General features: G+C 42.4%; 1 protein-coding gene across 19 annotated transcripts in view; it reads right to left on the bottom strand.

The window, feature by feature from the left end:
• The window catches only part of LOC111072511 (neuronal acetylcholine receptor subunit alpha-7), an 87,959-nt gene that overhangs the window by 22,574 nt on the left and 43,530 nt on the right, over positions 1-21,855 (bottom strand). For 7 of the 19 annotated variants that reach the window (XM_041592373.1, XM_041592374.1, XM_041592382.1 and 4 more), the window contains exons 3-5: positions 11,154-11,293; positions 10,873-10,917; positions 1,329-1,438 (exon numbers count right to left, since the gene is read on the bottom strand). In XM_041592373.1, coding sequence (XP_041448307.1) covers positions 1,329-1,438; positions 10,873-10,917; positions 11,154-11,293 — 295 coding nt within the window. Of the gene's footprint in view, positions 1-1,328; positions 1,439-4,646; positions 4,692-10,872; positions 10,918-11,153; positions 11,294-21,855 lie in introns of those variants that run through there. The other 12 variants (XM_041592371.1, XM_041592372.1, XM_041592381.1 and 9 more) reach the window with 3 other exon arrangements.

The raw sequence follows: 21,855 nt of genomic DNA, 5'->3' as shown, positions 1-21,855 counted from the left end.
GCAGGAGGATGGATGATGGTCGGTTGTGCTGTTTCGAACAAACTACATACTTGCGCAATATTCTGGTTAAACAATGTTTAAGTTGTTTGGAGTTTAGTCTGGGCGATTATTTAGCTTGTTTAGTTTTCATTGCAATGGATTTAGTTTAGTCTCTTTAGTTCGCTTTAGTTATGGCTGGATGGCTGGTTTAGGTTAATGCTGGATAGCGCAGGCATTTCATGTGTTATACAACGTTCGGTTAGCATTACGAATCCAATTACAATGTGAGGCCCACATCAACGGCAAGCTGACAATGTACAGTCCCACTAGACAACCACTGCGTGTAAACTACTCTTATTGAAGTAAACAAAATGTAAATTATTCTGGTAATATATTTCTTTTGTTTTGTTTTGTTTCGGTTTTCCTTTTTCTTTTTTTCGGTTAAGTCACTCTTTTTGGAACGGAAACATTGAAAGCAAATCATAAGTGGGTAACATTGAAACACAAATATTAAATATTATAATGTGGGTAGAGTCGATCGAATTGGCCGCAGAACAGACCAAAAACATTATCTTTTATTGCGGCTTTGTTTCGATTTTCTGTTTACAAATAGACACAAAAACAATAGCGAGTGGATTATGATGCGTTTATAACACAACAGCTACATACTATATAGTGGATATGGATATAGGAATGGGTATACGAGTATTTGGGGATATTGACACATTGTCCAACTCAAATATAACGAATATAACGCCTGGGATTATAGTTTGCAATTCAAAAATCAACTCAACTCAAATTAAAACGTACAAATAATATATATGTATGTATATAATCAATTAACGGTTGAGTTTGTTGGGAAGAGGTTCTCCTTTTTAGTTTCATTCCCAACAAACCCATTTAGAGTTATGCAGATGGTTCCATCTTCCGACAGTTCCATCTGTTACACTCAAAATGATCTAATAATCTAATCTAAAATCAACTAAAGTGCACTATCCATCTACATAAGTAATATATGTAATTTTATATAGATATATGTATATATTGGAACGCAAACGAAACGATAAGAGAATCCCTTAAGGGTTTACCATACTATCCATCAGATAAGTTCTAAATGGATTATGTTTCTTACCATTTCTCAAAAGTATAGTACGAGTATATATGTATTTAAAGATATTCTGATCTATATAGTGATATAGTAGATATGCCTAGAGTTATCCCTGAAGCTGGTTATAGCGCAAACACTTTATACTGATTCTCAAATTAGTTTGATTGATTCATTGGGGCTTGGCAGCCTTTCTATTAGATTAGTTGTGAAGTCGCTCCCAGAGTGGACACAGACCACTTACCTATTGTACATGAGCACGTCGGGCTTCCATAGTTTGTTGGGTGTGATTCGCAGATCCTTGACCCCGCCATATTCCGTCTCGTTCCATCGCAGATTGTAGTCATTCCATTCCTGTGTCGACACGTTATAGTAATGTTAATAGCAGTGCTTATGAATCCTTATACATTAACTGGTTTTATAATTATGTATATCTATCAAATAAAATGTCTATTAAATGAACTCAAAATGCGACTTGAATGAAAATGTCATATCTTTTGGAGGATTCGTTGGGGTTCGAGTATGGAAAAGTAAGTTCGGAAAGAAAGTAAAGTCTCCAAAAAATAAATCTACTCAACTGCTGAGCACATGCATAGACATGCACCTACGGTTAGACTACTTTACGTTACGACAAAGAGGATGTTGGCCCTCTCTGTTAACTGATTGGCAAGCTGTTGCGCTGCACACACACACACACACTCGCACAAGCGCACTCACACAGATAGATAGAAAGATACACCCACACAGATACTATGTACACAGATGCTCTTACGGTTGCATTATACAACGCACAACTTGACAACAATTTCAAGTTAAGTCAGCCTCGCTCAGAACCAGACCCCCTGTTGGACCACACATGCGACAAGTTTTATCAACGTTCCTCGTTTGCTCTTTTCTGATCCTGTTTGTCGGTCTGCCATGGCTACTACACTAAGGGAAAACTTCTAACAGTAGGCTCTTCTGTAGTCGTATATTTCACAGAGATATCTCTCTCTCTCTCTCTCTCTCTCTTTCTCTCTCTGTCTTATTTCTCTCAGTCTTGCCTACAAGTGGTTCATGTGTCATAAAAGCGGCAAAGTTTTCTCCTCTACTTAGTTTTGCTTTTGCCCCGTGCTCCAGCTCGCGTTTTATTGCTGTTGCTGTTGTGTTTATAATTTAACACATTTGTGGCATTTTTAGAGCAAGCAATTGTCCTCGCCGACCCCTAGGCTCCACACACCATACCCAACAACCCATACATACATACATATAAACATACACATACAGAATCCCTTTTTTAAATCACAAAAATTTAATTACATGCCATGGCCTCGTGCAGCATTAAATTATACGAGGCTGAGTCGTGTACGAGTACCAGTTTCTGCATCTGTGCCAGGGCCCTGCTTTAAAACCGTTTAAACCTGGCTGCTCTGCTGTTATTGTGTGCGGCTTTTATGACAGCTGTAAAAACAGATGCCTCAGATGCCCGGATCCCATTAGAGGTGTGGCTGGGTGGATGGGTATCCACCAGTGCCCTCCGGACCGGCCTCAAAACATTTTGCAGCTTTTGTGGCGGCAGCGGAAGGACACAGATTTTGATGCGAGTGTGGCAATTATTTTGCGGAATAGTTACTGTTGCTTTAACGGTTATGGCTACGTAACTAAATTTTAGGTTAGGGCTGTCAAAATCTTCTATAATAATTCTCAGGCGATGTTTTAAGCAAAGAATCGTAGTTTTTTTTTTTTAAATAACTTCGATTTTACACACATTTGTCAAGTGATCCATAATCGAAAGTACTACATTTCCCGACCATTTTTATAATTAACTAAAACATACATATAGCTAAAAAATGTTAAGTATACATATCTTCTAAACATAATGAAATCTGTAGAGACCAACTATAGAATTGTCAAATCTATCGATTTTTAAACTACTTTTTTTATATAACATTAAGCCCTTCAGTTGTGATTGTTTTGGCGTTCGTTTAGCGGTTTTAATTGCCACTCCAAGGCATAATTGAGCCGTCGAGCAGAACAAAATTTTGCTGACGGACACCGACAGACGGACGGAAAATGTGGAACAACTCGCATTTGAAATTCCCAACAGCCAACAGCCTGTCTGTGGTCGCGCGTGGCAAATTGACAAACATTCGAGCACTATTTTAAAGAGTGAGAGAGAGAGGGGAGAGACGGAAGGAGAGAGCAATGCGGCGAGTGTACTGTCAGTCAATAAACGCCACATGGCCCATCGATCAATCATAAATATTGCCAATTGTAGCAGTTCGGGCGCAACATTTGGTGCGTGTATGTTTTTTTTTTTGTTCGATTGCAATTGCGAAATTACTAAAATTTATAGACCCGCCTGAGACCCCACAACTCTTATTCCGAATACATTATAGAATGGACGGCGATGTGATATATAATCTACGTGTTAAATAAATAATTTAATTAATTTCGCAAATTGACAGGGCTTGACGAGGCTAACATGGCCCGAGGCTGACCGGAAATAAGTGTATAAGTATACTCGAACAAAAAATCGTGTACAAATTCCCCACCGCACTTCCGCTGTCCTTTCAGCGATGTCCGTTCCGTGTCCATGCATACATATATCACTGTTTTTCTCTCAGGCCAAAAGATAAGCACTCACACTGGGGCAAACAAACATTTCAATACATAAAGGGGCATGCAGTACGAACAAAAAGAACATCGATTGAGGCAGACTACACGATGCGATCTCTTGGGCATGCACTCAGTGTAATGTGTGTTCTCTGTGCTGGGCTTCTGTTTAGAGTTTTTTGGTTCGGTTCGGTTTACGTGTTTGGTTTTTAGTTGCTCTTAGTAGAAAGGAAACAGAAACTAACTCGAATCGAGCTCTAAATCAAAAATTCAAATGAGTTTCCGCGCTGGAAAACGCCATACATAGTCGTGATTGTAGATCTCTATGTAGAAAAGTTATAAATTCAAAGAGAATAAAAGGAAATAGCCGAAATCAAAGTTTATTTAGCTGCTGTGTGTCGTGTGAGTGGAGGAGTAGGTCTTGTGATTAAGCGATGTTTAGTCAAATATTTAAGCTCGTATTTAGTTGTACTTATTTAAATGACAATGTTTAAATAGTCTAAGACACACACGAGGAAAGCCAACACAAATCTCATTGAGAAAACGAAGGAGGAGAGAGAGACATAGATTGAAGAGTTTCTTACAATAGAATTTTTGGAATAGATAGATGGAAAGATAGAGTTTTCAAAACACTCGATCAACTCTTGGAATTACTCCTGGTTCTGATCGTGTGTGTGCTTAAACTATGATCGGACCAGACACTTCCTGGACCAAGTCCAACTGCCAGACTAACTACTTTATGGAATATCAGCAGAGGAACCCGACCAGGAAGCCTCCGTATCAGTTTGATTCATGATAAGATAGGTATTTAAAGCATTTAATACATTATTTAAGATACTGATAAAGCTATTTAGTAGGATTTAAATTCGGGTTTAGGTTTGGTTTCGGGTTTTGGGTTTCAGGAATCAGGTTTCGGGCTTCAAGTTTATGGCTATTTATGATGTGGCGAGTTTTAGTTGAGACTTACCAACGAAAGCCAAAGATTCGTTATGAGAAGTTGATTTTTCTCGTCCTACAAATTTTGGTTGTTTTGTTGTATACGCCAAAAAGAACAGAACGCAGATAAATCAAGAGTTCAACGAAATGAACCAAATGGTAAGTCAAAATAGAACGGAAATCATACAAGTCAAAAGTTTAAAAAGAGCAGAGCATGGTAAAAGAAAGTTTTTGTTTATACATTTGTTTTATGAGTTTTACAAGAGATTTTTTTTGTTTTGTTTTTGTTGTTAATATATTTATAGCATCGTTTATGTATAGCAAATTTTCAGTTTTACTTTAAAGAAGTCGCCGCTAGACCTGCATCCGATTGGGGTATGACTTTAATGTGCTTTATCTTTATCCTCTATCTATCCTCTATCGCCAGGTGTGACTGGGTTTCGTTCGCCTTTAGGCCTGATTGTTCTCTCTGGGCTTACTGATCCAATTAACTCTTCTCGTCTCATCTTCCAACATCACTCAATTGGCAGCAGCCGAAACGGAGAAATCCGAAATGGAATGCCATCAAAAACTTTGTTTGCCAGAAGCAGCCTTGAATCCAAAACCGAATCTCAATCTCAATCCGAATCAGTCCAGTCCATCTCATCCCAGTCCCTTGTCCCTCCCCAATTTCAATCTGCTGGTTGCTCGGCCTTCAGAGGCTTTGTCCATTGTGCCAATTTACTTTACATTCTTATCTCACAGTCTCTGTGTCTCTCTAGCTCTCTGTCTCTCTCTCTCTCTGTGTCCCTCCTCCTCCACCCATCCCCCCACTATATTCCTGTGCAATAAAAACTTTGCACTAGGTATCAAAACCCATTTATCTTTATACAAAATTTTAATTAAAGATATTTCATGCTGGCACATTGTCAGTCACTCAACCACCGAAGCACCGCAGGCCCCAATCCAACACCCACTTCCAGTTCCAGTCAGTCATCTGCATGATAGGAATTTAACAGGACAGAGTATAGTTCAAGGTGGTTCCAGCAAATTCCGTTTGAAATGCAGATGAAGGACAGCGGATCTGCATGTGAAAGACTTCCTTCCGCCCTCTCTCACTCTCATTCTCTCACTCTCTTTATTGGAGGTGACTGTCATTAATAACTTGCCAACCAAAATGGTTACAAACCCACAAAAATGGACGAAAAAATTCAGAGAGAGAGAGAGAGATCAGAGAAAGTGAAGCCCTCGACTTGGGTTGGCAGCAGCTGCAGTAACGACTTGAGCCATTAAAAAGATTCAGGAGGCAGGGTCTGTAATGATATGCAGGGGCGAGCACTCCCTCCCTGGAGTCCCTCCTCCTGGGCAGCAGCACAGTGACCCAGAAAGCTTCGGGGGTTTTCGGCTAAGCCAATATGCAGGGACTTCCTCTCCACGTCAAATGCCATAACACAACATCTGAGTGTTTATATGGAACGTCTCTGTGACTCTGACTCTGTCTCTGTCTCGGTTGTGTATGTGCGATATTTGCTGTTGACACCTTATAAAAATGGCGGTTTTGTGCAAATTTCATGTTTATGACATGACGTCTGCCAGGGTGTTTCCCCTTAGTTCCCCTCGATTCGGAATGAGCCGGATGTGACGCCTCGTTCTTGCTGCCATACGAATCCCCTGACATTGACGCGTACTAATGACATTTTGGGGGCTCTTGGGGAACTTTAAAGCATCATTTGCAGCAGACTCCACATCTGCATTAAGCGTTCGTTTAATCGTGGCAAACTTTATTCATGCTGCGCACACGTCTACTAGGATACAGACACATTTACAAGATACACAAAGAAGCAATAGCAGCAGTACCAGGAGTTTCCTCCCGTCATTGGCTGTGCATGAGCTTATAGATTTATTTTGCATTAACGTGCCAAATTGTTTTTAAATGAGTTTCTAATGAGCCAACAATTGCCGTTGTCGTCTGGCAGTAACAACAATCCAGATTTGAGGCACTTCCATTCAGATTCCATCTTCCATACTGTCGTCATCGCACTCCTGTGATGAATGAATGTTTTTGGCAAACTTCGTAGCTGTTGTTTGCCTTACAAATGGGTTATGCACATGAGAGCAGGAGAGAGATCCCAGAGCCATTGCCACTGCCAGAGCCAGAGCCCAGACCCAGACGCAGACCCAGAGAGGAGTAACGGAGAGTAGACCAAACAGCAACTTGTTCAAGGACAAAGTTTGTTGGCCTTGGCCGCTCTCAATGGGTCGTGTCGGGCTAGGTCGCGTTGGGGTGTGTGTGCGGGTCGAGACAAATGAATGGGTGATAAGTGAGCGGCGCAGTTTGCTTAACGTTTGCCAAATGACTTTGTCGAACATTGGAAGGGTAATAATTTTGGTGGCAGAATGTTTATAATGGCTTTCAGGGGCTGCTTACATCGCATCGATGGATAATGCTTATACGTTTGAAGATCTTTCTTGCGGCGACTTTCGTGCTTGGGGTTGCTCCCTTAAGTAGGCCATTAAAAGTTAAGTCGTCACCTTAAGAAATATTAGCGAAAACATTTTTTGGCTAAGGAAGAATCCATTTAATGGATAAAAGTAGGGCTTAAACATCTTACAGGTTTGCGCCGAATTTATCTTAGAGAAGATTATGCTACAAAAAATACAATTCTATTTAGATCTTAAGGGTACTTCATCGTATCGAATAGCAATCTTAATGAATCTATCTATCTCCAAGATCTTTTATTGGCTTTGTTTCCCCCATTGCAAGTCACAAACACTTTCCCCTTAAATATTCCGAAATTCCCCAACAGATTGCCGAGTAATCTACATTGGATTCATGCCCTCCGAACTTTTGACTTTGGCCACACCCCAAACAACAGATTAAACACCATCAAAGCTTGTTCGGCTCACACCCACCCCAACGACCCTCCCCCTCTCGACACTTTCCTACATTCTCGGCCACTTTTTTTTTTTTGCATTTTTGGGGCCAAAACCTTTGGCCATTTCCTTTTGACACATATTTCCATGGGCAAAGTCATTTAGAGGGGAGCGAGAGGGATTTTTGTGGTGCAGCAACCTGGCAAGTCATTAGATGAGAAGGTTAGGCGGCGGTGCTTTGGTGTTAGCCGAAAAATGCTAATGACTTTATTTTTCTATACTTTGCTACTGATGCTGATGGCGTCCCAGCCACAATGTGCATTTTAATGTCGTGCCAAAGGAGCCAGGCCTTGCTCCTTCGATGGCATTCGGTTGCAGCTGCCTGACATGCCCCATCACCATCATCATCATCATCGCCATCTTCGTGGCAATCGTGAATGTGGAGCAGAAGAATCCTTTGGTAAGCCACAAGCACGTGGCCTGCCGCATCATGGTCGTCCAGAAACTTGACTAGGGAAAGTATTCAGCAATTGCAAAACTTTGGCAATTGTCAGCGCATCAGTAATCCTCCCCCGGAGGACATTCATTACATAGTTGAGGCGGGGCAATTTGAGTAATTGACAAAAGTGTGACCGAAGCGCCGATGAAAATGTCAGGGCTGTGGGCATCATAAATCTCTTCACTCGGGTCGATTTATAATTTATGCCACTGGAAATCAACGCGCGCTGCGGTTTTGCAACCCATTCTCTCGATATAAGCCCACGTCGCTTCCCACCCTCGATCAATCTATCAGTCTGATGGGGGCCGAGTGCATAAATCAAATTATTTCATACATATTTAATCGTGTAAATTAAAATGCATTTGATTGGGGAATCCAATCCATAGATGTCCCCCTTTAATTATATAATTTATTCGTGAGCAACGAACGAGAAAAGATAGTGAGGGTATGAGGAAGTTCCAGCACATTAAAGCCATAGCTTCATCGTCATTGTTATAGTTATGTGACATCTTTTGGATTTTAATAGGTTTTTCTGTTTAGGTTGTTAGTTGTGTTTTCATATACATTTATATGGCAATAGATATATGAATGTACTTATAACTATGGTATATTTAGATACAAAGAAAACACCGATTTGGAATTGGTTTAGCTGCCACGCTTTTTTTAATTTAAATGCACTTCGTTTAAACAACATGCAAGACACGACTTTAGTTGTTCCTTGTTTTCTCTTGTGGTTTTTCTGTTTGGTTTTTGTTGCGTTTAATTGTGGCATTTTGCATTTTACTCAGACATATATTGTACATACTATATGTATATAGGTAGTAGTATAATCAGAGAACGCTTTATGACATGTACCCAGCAAATATATATATGTATATCAAATATAATCCGCATTGCACACATCACATACACACACGGGCATACACAAAGAAATGCAAATTTAAATGAAAATCGAAAGTCGGTGGAAAATGGAATGGACGGTGAGTGGGTGAGTCGGTCATAATCAAAGAATAATAGCCATGTAAATCATATTGTCAATTGATTAATGCACTTAATGGAGCAAACTAATTTGTGTGCAACGTTTCTTCTCCTTCTCCTTATTTAGGAAGTGACGTGGCGATGATATAATATGATAATGTGGCCATAACAAGGAAGTCATGTAGGACATCATGTTTTTACAACAGAAGCAAAGGACGGGATTACATACATATGTACATATGTACATATATCCCTTCCTAAAACAAGTAGTTATCATTGATTTATGGAAAGCGCTGTGATTGCACTCCATATACGAGTAAAAGGAGGGATTACAAGGACTTTTTCTAGCCGCTGCGACCATCGGATATTCCATTTCAGACATAATTTTCTCAACTAAGCACATTTATTCGCACGGCAGACCGCTTATTTCCGGGGAATAATTAATAAAATGCTTTTCATTTTGAATTGGTCGCACACTCCAGGGAACAAATTAAAAAACAATTATAATAAAATGAGAATATGTACCAGTAAAATCGGATGCGGAATGCGGATGGAAATGTAGCTTCCAATGTAAATCATATAAAACCAAACACGAAAAAACAATGCATACATACATATATGATGAATAAAAACGCCTAAGCACGTTTGCGACTCAACAGAGACAGTTTTCATTTAATGAAAACAATTAAAAATGTTAAAGTTTTGTTTGTTTATTTTTCCATTATAACGACAATTAGTTGTATTTTTGGTTTAGTTTACAATATGACACACAATCAAAAAGGAACGCAACCGCAAACAAAGTATATTTTTTGTTGGGAAAATTGAAAATTGACGGCCAAACATAAATCATTGCCTTTGGACACAAACGATTCGGTGCAGGATGGATGGGATGGCTATTAATTTTTTGAAAAGGGTTTTCCCGGGTTCAGGGTTCACAATTCATGGCCGTGAGTGACCAGAGAGAGAAAGAGAGAGATAGTGAGCTCCAGGTGAGAGAGCGCTGAAAAAATTGCTGTCGCTCTGCACATATAAATATTATTTATGTCCTTTCGGGTCCTTTTCCTTGATTTATTTGTTTATGTTTATGGCATGGCCTGGCAATTTCTGCCAATTTAGCAATGCCATTTGAGGTATCCTCCATACCCAAGACGGGGCCAGCCCAAATGAAATTTGTGTAATTCAAAAGTTTTCGCTGCGATAGGAGATAGCCCAAAGACAAGGACGAGCCAAGGACTTGTTCTGTATCTACCACATCGGATGGGACTGGAATTGCGACTTGCAATCTGTGGCTAAGCATATCACCATAGTCTGATTTTTGTATTTATCAAACTTAATTATTTTTAATTGGTTTTAATTTGCTGTTTGTTTGTGGGTTTTAGTTGGCATTGGTTTTAATTGAAATATTTAAACTATACCCGGCAGACAGACGCCTCGCCAGTTGCTTGCCAAATAAAAAATAAAGTATAATAAAATGCGAAAAGAAAAAACAAATACAACAAATAAACATTGTTTAAACACTCACGCATACACACACGTAGAGAGCCACACCAACACACACACACAATCAGAAACAGAAACAGAGACATATCGAGACAACACATATACATATGCAAATATGTATTTATTTATTGATAAATAAACCCCCACAGGGGCAATAATTATTGAATGCCAAAAACAAACTGAGGAAAAACGAAGCGAACCAAAAATTATTTGTGGTTTGGTGGTTGGTGGAGAGTTCTAAAATATTGCGTCGCTCTTCGCTTGCCCAAAAACGGAAACGGAAAAACGGGAAAACTGGACAAAAACTTAAGCTCAAAGGATATCGAATATCGAAACCAAACGAAAATCGAACTGAAAATTCCCAAAAGGAAAGAAGCAAGAAAGCTGTGATGATGAGACACACAAACGACGGGTACATGTCACTTACCAAATTTAACCACGCATTTGTGGTCAGAATCTGATTCTTTTCATCCTATAAGAGACGCAATCAATAATTGTTAGTGCTTCTTAATCACAATCACAATCGCAATCACAATTCATCAATTCAATTCGAATAAATTCGATCAGACTCGATTATCACATCCCTTTTTCGATTATTCTCGGTTTTACTGGGTTATTTTTCATTGGCAATTGATTGGCCAATTGATGCTTTCGGAAATGTTAGTGAGGGGTGGGGCTTCTGAGGGTCGGCCCTCTACGAACACTTACCACATCGATGATCTGTTGTAGCGTCAGTCCGAACTTCACCTCCAGGGGCTCCGACTCATTGGCGACGGGTCGCTCCAGCGTGTTGTAGGTGGAGAGCAGGTGGTTGAGCAGACGCTTCTCATGTGGTCCCTGACAGCTTTCTGGAAAGAGTGTGAGAAGCGGAGAGCAATTAAGTTGGGGATCATATTCGGCAGTGATTTATGGCACTTTCTGCCAAATTAAACTAATAACTGGGCCTTCACTTATTGGCAGTTCCGTCGAATGGTTGCCCGCTGCTCATTACGGAAAAAAGCCATTACAAAAATGGCTCGTACTTTGGCAGCGTGATGAGTTTTTGGCGGCCAGTTAATTGGTCGGAATCATTTCTGCACACAAAATGAAATTAACTTTTTCTGCCTGTCGTTCGACAGGCAGAACTGGTCAAGAACTGTACCTAATTGGTGTTCGAGAGTGGTACAAATGTCATGTAGGAGCAGCAGAAAGGTTTTACTTATTAGTCACAATAATTTATACCATTTTCAGTAGCTAAATTTACTCTTTATTTAATTCCTTTCCAGGCTGTTGGCCATTGGATTCCTCAAGATACTTGTGCTATCGATAATTGTCCACTTTCTATCTGTTTCGATGACACAACAATGACTACTTTCTCATCTCTAAGCACTTACGACACCTTTATTCACTCATAAACCGAGGAGTACTCCGGCAAATTGCTCTGCAAACCCACTCAATTTGGCCAGCCCACACGGTTCCAGGTCTAGGATCTCGTATCTCCGACCTGGCCTAGGTGACAGTCATAAAATGTCATTAAGTGCCTCTGTGTCAGTGCTAGTTTTGGGGAAGAGCAGAGGAGCAGTCTCCTGGCAGTTACGGGTGCTATGGAATGGATGGCAGTGGGTGGGTGGGGTACACATTGTGTTAAAGCAAACCGTAAAATGGGCGATGACAAATATTTGAGATGAGCACAAAAAAGTTGAGAAATTTACGAGCATGAGACAGCGATAGTCCCTAGCTCCCCAGCTCCCCTGTAGCCAGTCCCCAGTTCCCAGTCCCAGCCATCCGGCACACGCTGCAAAATTGACAACTCAATTGTGAAAACTATTTGCAGGCCATTAGGCGGAGCTGACAGCAACAAATGGTGTGAGCAGCTGGACCTGGGGACAAATATTGACAGGCCTGCTGGTAAAACTCGAGCCAAACTGTGTGTCAACTCATTCATAAATGCATTTGGGGCTCCGCTAGAGTCTCAGTGGCTTGGCACTGCTTCTCAGATTCCCTCTCATGTCGCAGGCAATCGAATTCATGTTGGAATTGCGTTTAAATTATGCAACCGGGACAAGAGGAGCGGGAGCAGGAGAAGGACGAGAAGCAGGCCATGAATTTGGCATGGCTGGGCAACCACTTGGAACCGACCACTGACGAACTGACCGAACCCACAGGCTGTCAAGGTGAACAACGATTGTGTTTATTACATGAGCATTAATATGCAGAGCCCATTGCAGGTCAGTGGGGTGTGGCATGGGAGGGGAATGGGGTTCTGTGCTGTGCTGTTCTGTACTGTACTGTGAATGAAGGATTTGTCCTTTGTTCTCAGTTTTCTGGGGACAAGTGACACTAATAAGCAACAAAGTTGGTTAGCCAAGGCAGGCAGTCACCCTCATAAATCACAGGTATTTTCCCATGAATCCATCCACATTTCACGCTCTATCGAATACTCTCTCTTGGAGAGAGACCAGGTTTTCCTTTCCGTATAAGCACTATTTATCAGACAAATCCTGTGCAAATTGAAACAAAATGAAAACCGAGTTTCAGTTTAATTGAATGAAAGATATGCGGAGTAACAGCCACACATTCGATAAGTTCACATTTCATCGTTTGTAGGCTGTCAGAGGTAGGTCCAGAATTGATTGTGCACCGCCTCCCTTCCACACATGTAACTTTAGATGTAACTATAGATACACGTGTGTGTGTGTGTGTATGTGTGGGTGGGTTAGTGGCAACTTATTTGTGTGGTGTGGTGACCCAGTTTCTCTTCTGCTGCTGCTGGGCTGATCAATTTGGCCTTGAGCGCCAGGTAGCAACTTCTCCTGCTTCAGCTGCAGTTGTCCTTGCACTAAGTTGACATTTGATTTCTCTAGCTGCTACCCAGGCACATACCAACAGCTACCCTTGCGTAGCCACCACTTCACCCTCCACTGCCACCACATTTCTCTAGGGCTGTCGTTTGCATGATTTAAAACTATTTAACTTCTCTTTTCGTTAAGGGCTTTTCCTTTTGTTCTGTTACGATTTGGACATTCTGCACTGCACTGAGATTCTCCTCCATTTTGCACCTTTTCATGCTGAGTGGTTTTTTATTTTGCCGAGCACCGAACACCGTGCAGCGAGCACCACTGAAGCACTGCTATGCTCTGCTCTTAGCTGGTGTTCAAAAATGTATGAGTGCTTTAACCTTGGATGCAAATGGGGGCGCAGCCAAAGGGCTGATTCATTGCACGGCATTTCTCTCTCCTCTCTCCTCTCTCTCTCTCTCTCACTCTGTGTGTGTGTTTGTGTGTGTAAGTGTATTGGTAAATTGTTAATTACCATTGTGATGTATTGTGTGCTCTTTCCTCCTCCTACTCCAAACATTTGCGTATACGTAATTTTTATTTTGGAATTCAGTGCTTACTGTACCAGAAGTGAGGCTGACGTGGCTGCGGGGCAAACCGAAAATGAACCCGCAAATCAGCACAACAAAATATTAACTAATTCCAGTGAAAACTTGCTGGAAATCTTTAGCAATTCAAATGCAGGAAATCCGCTCGGAAAGTGTCCTCTTTCCATCACCTCTCGGGGGGATAGGCTGTGGGGGCACCGCCTAAGCAATGCAATTTATTAAACTAACTACTTAAGCATGCGAAAATACGAGGCACAAGGAAAACACAACTAACATAAAAATAATCTAACACACTCTCAGAGCAACTTAGGAGGCACTCTCTTGGCCAGAAGTGAACAAGAGGAGAGGAAGAAGATGAAGAATAACTGGCAAGCATGGCAAGAGCAAGAAGTAGAAGTACTCAAGTGGCAGCACACACTTCAAGGCTCGTCTTGGCAGCCAAAGAGATATTTTCAACACGTTGTTCGACAGCAAACACAACAACAACAATAACAACAGCAATATCAGTCACAATGGAGGCTACACTTGGAGAAAAAAAAGACTTCAAATCATATATTTAACCATTTTCCAGCAAGAGTCCGATATGTAGGAGTATCTGTCTATAATATTTCCCTAACTTTTCCCTCAGTGTGTCCATGCTTTTTGCAACTTAATTGCAACGTGTGAGGCATGGCTCGGCCTTTGCATTATGCATGAGCCGACATACGGCTCGTTATTATCATTTTGGAGACTTCTTTCGGAGCGTCCTACCTGCCTTCTTGGCACTAATTGCAATTAAACAATAATGCACGCAGAGGAAACAGCGGTGGAAGGAGGTTTTCTTTCTTGTGGGACTTTATAAGAATTTTGAGAACTGAAATTCATTTAGGAAAAATGTCCAACTGGCTTGTAATTATGTCGCGCTCGCACTTTTGACGGCAAAAGGCGTTTAATTAAATGTTAGCAGCGACAGCGCGACAGAGCAAAGGGGAAGACAATTAACGACCTCGTAGACGTTGGTGCTGTTGTTGTCATTGTTTGTATGTATTTGCATATCATTAAGCTAGGAAAATAGCTGAAAAGGCTCCTTTTGAGAGTGCATTATCAACATCTGACATCTGACTGAGGACTCGAGGGCTCAATGGAGGCAAGTGTTTAATTGCCTAGAGAAATTGCCACACAACGAAGTTTGTCTTGGATAATGAGCCACAGTCTTAGTCGCAGCTGATACCGAAGGGGAAAGCTGCTTTCTCTATGTATCTCTCTCTCTCTCTCTCTCTAAGTCTTAAATGATAATTGCGTTTGAAGTCAGTCTGATCAACAGAATTTCAATTGACCTAGGCAAGCAGCCAGAGCCAGAACCATGCCCATCATCAGAGCCCATCTTCTAGAGCAGGGCTGCCCCGCTTGGCACCGCTCCCTTGGGGGTGGGGGCTTGCCAATATACGGACCGGCCCGATTTTAGGGAGGGCGCGGGCGCCCGGCGCCGGGGCCACCCGGGGCCGCAGCCCGAGCATTCAGTTTTTCCTAAGAGCCACTTAAGAGCCATAAAAAATCAACACCCAAAGTGCCCAATTTCATTACGCATAACATTTCGACCATCTTCCGTTGCCACTCCTACTCCCACCCATGCATACATATATGTAGATGTATCCGTATATACGGATATATCTGTATATACCCCTTAAACCTATTCCCATTTAGCTCCCAATGAGCTTGATGTGTTTTTCAATTTTTTTTCGGGTATTTGGAGAGCAGAGAATTCAACTGGGAACTGCTTCAGCTTTGGGGCATCCTACTTTCATATTAAATGCATATCGCAATGCGAATGTGTAAATTCTTTTTTTTTCTGGATGTGTGTGTGTGTGAAAGCATGCGAGAGCGAGAGAGTCACGGATAGGGAGTAAGTGAAAGGGAGGAAGCGAAAGTTAAGCGGGAAAAAAGCGCCGCATCTCCCATGCAGCATGTTTGTGTCACGTTCGCGACTTCATTTGAAATTCATGCATAATAAGCAGTCAAGTACAGTCACCACCCATTCCACCCATTCCACACGCACACCCATACCCACACATCATCATCGTCCTCCAACTGTGCGTGTGTGTGTGTGTGTGTGTGTGTGTGTGTGTGTGTGTGTGTGTGTGTGTGTGTGTGTGTGTGTGTGTGTGTGTGTGTGCATCATCATGAGGGTCGCTGGGGTCGGCACTGGGATTGGGACTCTCTCTCGGTCCGTCGGTGGCTGCTGCATAAACAAGCATCCAATGTCGGAGCTAATTTTATTAAAAAGCAACGCCAGCAGCCAGCAGCCAGCATCCACCAGTCAACAGGCAGCACAAGAGCTAAGCTAAAAGGCAAAGGCACCCATCCAGAGAGCAACAGAGCCTGCACAGTGGGTCAAAAATAAAGATAATCTCAAAAGCTACAGAGCCTTCAATCTATTCAAAATCCAGATGCAGATACATATCAAGTGCTATCCATCACACTGGAACAGGCCACAAAGGCATAGAAAACCATCAGGGAATCGCAGAGGAAGGTCATCAGAGCATTCTTGCCACAACTTTGACCTTTGACAGGATGCTTGACATGATCGTGGCACACATCAATTTCTGTTTTATTTTTCATCAAGTCCAGTATCTGGAAGAAGTCCTGGGTGACGTTGTAGTCCTTGTTGCATATCTTCACAGTCGAATTGAATCTTTCGATCACGTTCTGGGCCCGAATGGCCACCTCCTGGTAGCAGTCTAGCCTGCCACTTGACTTTTTCACATAGTCAGCTATGTGGTTCCAGTACTGGATGGGATAGTAGAAGAGTTTCTTTAGCTGGGGAAGCTCATCCAACAGCTGTTCTCCAAATGTGTGGGCAGACAGGCAAATGATGAGAAAGGTGACCGAACAGAGCACATTCATTGCGGTCGAGATTGAAACTCCCACTGAGATCCAATCCGAGGGGGAAATCGATCGAATCTGTTGTAAATTCAGTATTTCAAGCCGCATTATTCCGTGACCAATGCGATTGTCTGACCACTGTGACAGCTACTGCGACAGCGATTGGCCCTGTGTTCAGCCTGGTTGACTGCCGACATCCCGCTGCTATGTAGTGCAGTGTAGTAGTGTCCGCCGACTGATGGAGTCTCGTCTCCTCCCACCCGCTCACACTCTGCCAGAACATAAAAATGCAGCTCTCGAGCATAAACAAACATAATGCGTACCCATCCTACATCCTCCATCCTCCATCACCCACATTCCCAGGCCCAGCCACAGCACAGAATCGCACCCACACGAAACAGGAGGCATGAGGCAGCGGCTGGTTGCTGGTGGGAAAAATTTATGCGAAACGAAGTTAGGCGAAGCGCTTAGCATACAGCAGTGGCAGCAACGAGGCCTGTTCCATTCAGGGCTCCTGCTTTTTTCCACTTTCACTTTCGCTTCCTTTTTAATTAGATACATAAATTTCTAGGTTTATACGAGCAGAGTCCGAAAGGTGGGCTGCTTCCAGCCAGGGAATTGAGATTCTATCTGGTTTTATTGTCTCTGTCTGTTCAACGTTAAATACTTGTCATCAGCCAGGATAAATCCTCATGTGAATACACATCGGTTTTCATCGGAATGGGTTTAAGCATATTCCCCAAAAGGAGAAAGATGAAAAGTTGGTTGGATTTTCGTAAGGGGTCTATCCCTGGCAACAGCCTGTTCTGTTCGGTCTGGAGGAGTCCCCTATAAACATGCAGCCGCATGAGCACTTTAAAATTAATCGCACGATTTATGACGCTCAATCCAACCGCTAATTTATAAGGCTTAAAGCCCATGCCGGGCCTCCTCTGGCCATCCACCATTCGAGTGTACACTCGTATGAACGAGAAACGAATGTACTTGCGTGTCCCCGCCGCAGTCCACAAAACACTTTGCGCATTTGAAATGAATATTCGCAGCACTCATGCACGCAGCTTTTGAGCTCGTTTTTGGATGGAAATGAAAGGAGTACCGGGATAAAGAGGGATATATGGCCGCGCAGCGAGAGTAAGAGAAAGAGAGTGTTTGTGTTTGTGTATGTGTGCGTGCATAGATTTTGATCGCGGTTTTGGCGTTTGCGGCTCCGACGTTGGAAAATTCAATTTCAGCACCAAAGCCGCCGACGACGACAACGTGAACGACGTAGCCATTATTTCAGCAGCACACAAACCGCAAAAATTTAATGTGCGAAATAATTTAAAACAAGTAGAAGTTCTTCGACGAAAGTATTTGAACTGAAAGATACCCTAGAAGCACTCGTACAATCATTACTCGCTCTACAAATCAGTTCTGGGATCCGTTATCTATTTCTCCCCCTAGCTGATGCTCAATATACCCTATTTACCCCTGGAGTAATGGTTACCCTTATTGAAAAAGCGGTTAGCGGGAAGATTACTTCCATTCACTTCCATAGCCACAGTCATAGCCAGGGCCAAAGCCATAGCCATATGGCGGTCGGTCGAGGCAACATTTTAAGGTGATATTTATGAGCAATTTTCATTAGCCATTTAATTTCCATTGTACAATTGAAATGAATGCCAACGAATGGAAATCTAATTAACAAGTGTTTCTCCAACTCCAATATAATACTAATCCCGCTAAGTGCTTCACTTTCATTTTAATCGCATTCGCATTCTACGTTCTCTGCGCAATTTTTGATTTACTTTTGCTCTCTGAATGTTTTCCACGTTCAACTCTTAAATAATTTGGCACGAAGTCTCATTATCGTTTGCCAAAAGGGGCTGTTGTTCCCTCCCTGCCCCTCGGGTGGGTGCTCCACAACTAGGAAAAGTTATAAATTGCTACATAGTTTTCCTGGTGTCCCAAGTTTTCCCCCTAGCTCCCCTTTATCACTGCTCTACTTCTGCTCTGCTCTGCAGTGTGGGTGACTGTGTGCGTAACAAAATTAAATGTGCGCTAAGTAACGAAATATGTATGTGTTCGTGTGGGAGGAATAGTTGGTATTTCCCTTAGTTTGGGGTGTACGTTAGGGGGCAGGACGAGGCTGCTCGTCCTCGGAGGCTGCTGTCTAGTCTTTGCATTTGGTTGGACAAATTAAAAGCACTTGGAGATTTCATTTTATGGCCATTTCCACTCCCCGGACCACCCAATGCGACAAAAATGCTCTTGAAAAATTATACATATGTTAGAAGTCAACGAGCAGGTCCATAAATTCTCTAAAAAGATGGGAAAAGTACTCTGGGAATGCGGGAATGTGTATTCGCCCGAGTCGCAATCCGAACGAAGCTCGAAATTGATTTGGTTTTAGATTGTGGGCAAGAGAGTAAATGGCAACTTTAGTATACATATACATATGTATGTATGTATTCGCATGTGTAGGTCTGTTTACTTGTAACTTTATCCGACAGATAACTTTAATGGGTAGAGTTCTGTAAAGCAAGGGCAGGGCAGGGCAGGCCAGAAAGTAGCACTGCCTTTACCTTGTTTTGGCGTTGCCTCAACGATATACATATCTCTTTCGCTCGTCGTATGCAATGAACTTATCATTCAAGAGCAACAACCCATCCCCTCCTGTTTCTAATGAGCCGAAAAATACTTGTATAATTTGTGCCGATTTCAAGGATTGCCAATGAACCACATGAACTCTTCAAACTACTTGTTTTTCGATTCCTTTGCACACACACACAAACATTTCCCCATCTTCTTTCTTTTTGTACCCACTCTTAGCCAAGACTCTTGAACTGTTTAAGTGCAAGTCTGTGTTTAGTTCAGTTCAGAGTCTGCCATCGATAGAACAGAGAGATGGGCAAACCCATTCACAACCAATTGAGCACAATTTGTGCTCCATTCAGGCTCCATCATCTCTCCTTCGCTCTCTCTTCCCCCCGTAGGCTGTCACTTGGCAACTCATTAACGTTGGGCCTCCTCTCTGATGCTCTCTAAATGAAAGGAGAGTGCTGCTACGCCTGGCTATCGATAGCACCAAAAAGGTTCAGGTTACAGTCACTTTCACCACGCCTCCTCTCCTCCCGAAAGCACGAGAGATTATAATCTGGTACAAATGAGGAAATCCCAGAAAACCGACAGATTAAATTTGTATTCCAGTTGTATTCCAAAACGGATGTGGCCATGTGTGCAAAGTTGAGTTCCCTTACAGATTAGATGCCTTTCCCTTATGCCTTTTTGTGGGTGTACGGAGTGTTTGCGTTTTTGTATGCGTTTGGTCATGGTTGGAGACAAGAGGGAGTGGAGTGGGAGTGGTAGAAGGAGAGTCTTACTTACTCACCAAAGGAGCATTTTATTATTTATGAGAAGACAACACAAATTAAACACAAATGCAAGAGAGAGAGAGAGAGGTGGTGTCCTTTTAAAGGGTAAGTAGTATATGATAGGCCCCCCCTTTTTTAACAACGCCACTGTTCAAGCGGCAGAGCTTGTCCGAGTAATTTAGAGAAAATGTTTGCCTCTTTTTGGGGCTTGGGCCTGCGCATGGCGCTGTTGCTGGCTTTTCGACTGCCAGTTAGTTAGCCAGAGGCCAGGCGGCAGGCAGCCGTACCAAGGCCCCACAAATATAATTTTGTGTAAAAATTTTCATGAATGAAATCGTTGTAGGAAAAGAGTGGGGCCAGGAGTGGTAGCCCTGGCTTAAAAGGGATTTCATTTGTAATTGTTCTTGGAAGCAGCAGCAGGAAAATGGAAAACTGGCAACAGTATTCGGGACAATGAAAATACACCAACGAGTAAATTCCTTTGCGTCATGTTCTTGGAATAGATTCCAACATATTCATTTACTCTCGGGATACCACAAGGCACATAAATTTAGCATTTCCCAAGACCACAAAGGGATGTGTGTCTATGGGTGCATGGCGAGCCACAGGTGTTGCAGTTTGCACCTGGCTCTGCCTCTGCCTGTGCCTCTAATGTCTGACAGCTTAACGCCTTCCAATCATATTTCATTTGGGAGCAGATCATTCGCACTGCAATTTTCCCAGTCATTTGTCTACTCAGCCAAATTACTTACAGGGGAAGGGATTTTATATGCGACCAGCTACAAGGGAGTGTCTTCCATGCCCAGACTTGGTGTGTAGAATGCACTCGATTCAGCTATTGTGGTTGCTGCTTGATTAATGACACTGCCACATTGGGCTCTCAATTGCATTTTCTCTTCCAGCGGATGCCACACTCCACGGCGGTTCTATAGAGACATTGCTCATCGATGAGAGGGAATCCTTTTAAAGGAGGTTTCGCTCAGGGATTGCATTGCTCCCTTTATAGCTCTAAAATCGTATTAATATTCCGCATATATTTGCCATATTTCCCCACCCCTTTGCAAGTGAAGGCTTTCTCCTCAAGAAACTTTGCGAATTACGAGCATTCCCCATTGGCAACTCTGGCGGCACCTGGGCAACGCTGTGGCAGTGTGCTGCAACGTTAGAGCTGCACTGAAATTGCATATATTTTCTATAAATTATATTTCACAGCAGTGGCAAACTAGGCTAAGAAAATGTTTCGACAAAGTTCTCCCTTTGCCCCATAAATTTCGTCCCAAATGAAATTGCGCAGATTTGCAAACAGCCAAACAGGCTACAAACAGGAGGCCTCCGCGTTACCAAAGGTTTGCTTTCGCTCACTTTAATATTTATGAAAACAAAAGGCGTGTTGTGACACAGCCAGAGACTGTCTCGTGTCTCTGTCGCTGTATCTCAGTGGATGTGGATGTGGATGTGTGTCTGTCATTCATTTATGCATGTTCTTTACACATTTGATGGCTGTCAGCGCGATGAGATGAGCCCGGGAATCAGAATCAGGACAAGTCTCGAGCCTCGAGTCTCGACAGTCCCCGACTTAAGTGCCCTTCATCATATTTTATGTAGCCTCGACTTTTATGTGTTTTAGAACACCAATCCACATCCACATAGCTACAGCTTCAACCAGGACTCGACTCCTCCTTTAAACGTTACAGGAAATTAACACAAGTAAAAATTGGCAATAAGATGAAACCCATTCGGGCAGGGCAGGGCAGTAGCAGTAGCAGAAGCAACGGAGCTACGTACATTGTACAACCAAGCTACAGGCCGTTTGCGTCACCAATAAATGTTC

This window comes from Drosophila obscura, unplaced genomic scaffold, assembly GCF_018151105.1.
Source record: "Drosophila obscura isolate BZ-5 IFL unplaced genomic scaffold, ASM1815110v1 contig_179, whole genome shotgun sequence".
NCBI classification, from domain to species: Eukaryota; Metazoa; Arthropoda; class Insecta; order Diptera; family Drosophilidae; genus Drosophila; species Drosophila obscura.
This window is presented reverse-complemented; position numbering and strand designations above follow the sequence as displayed.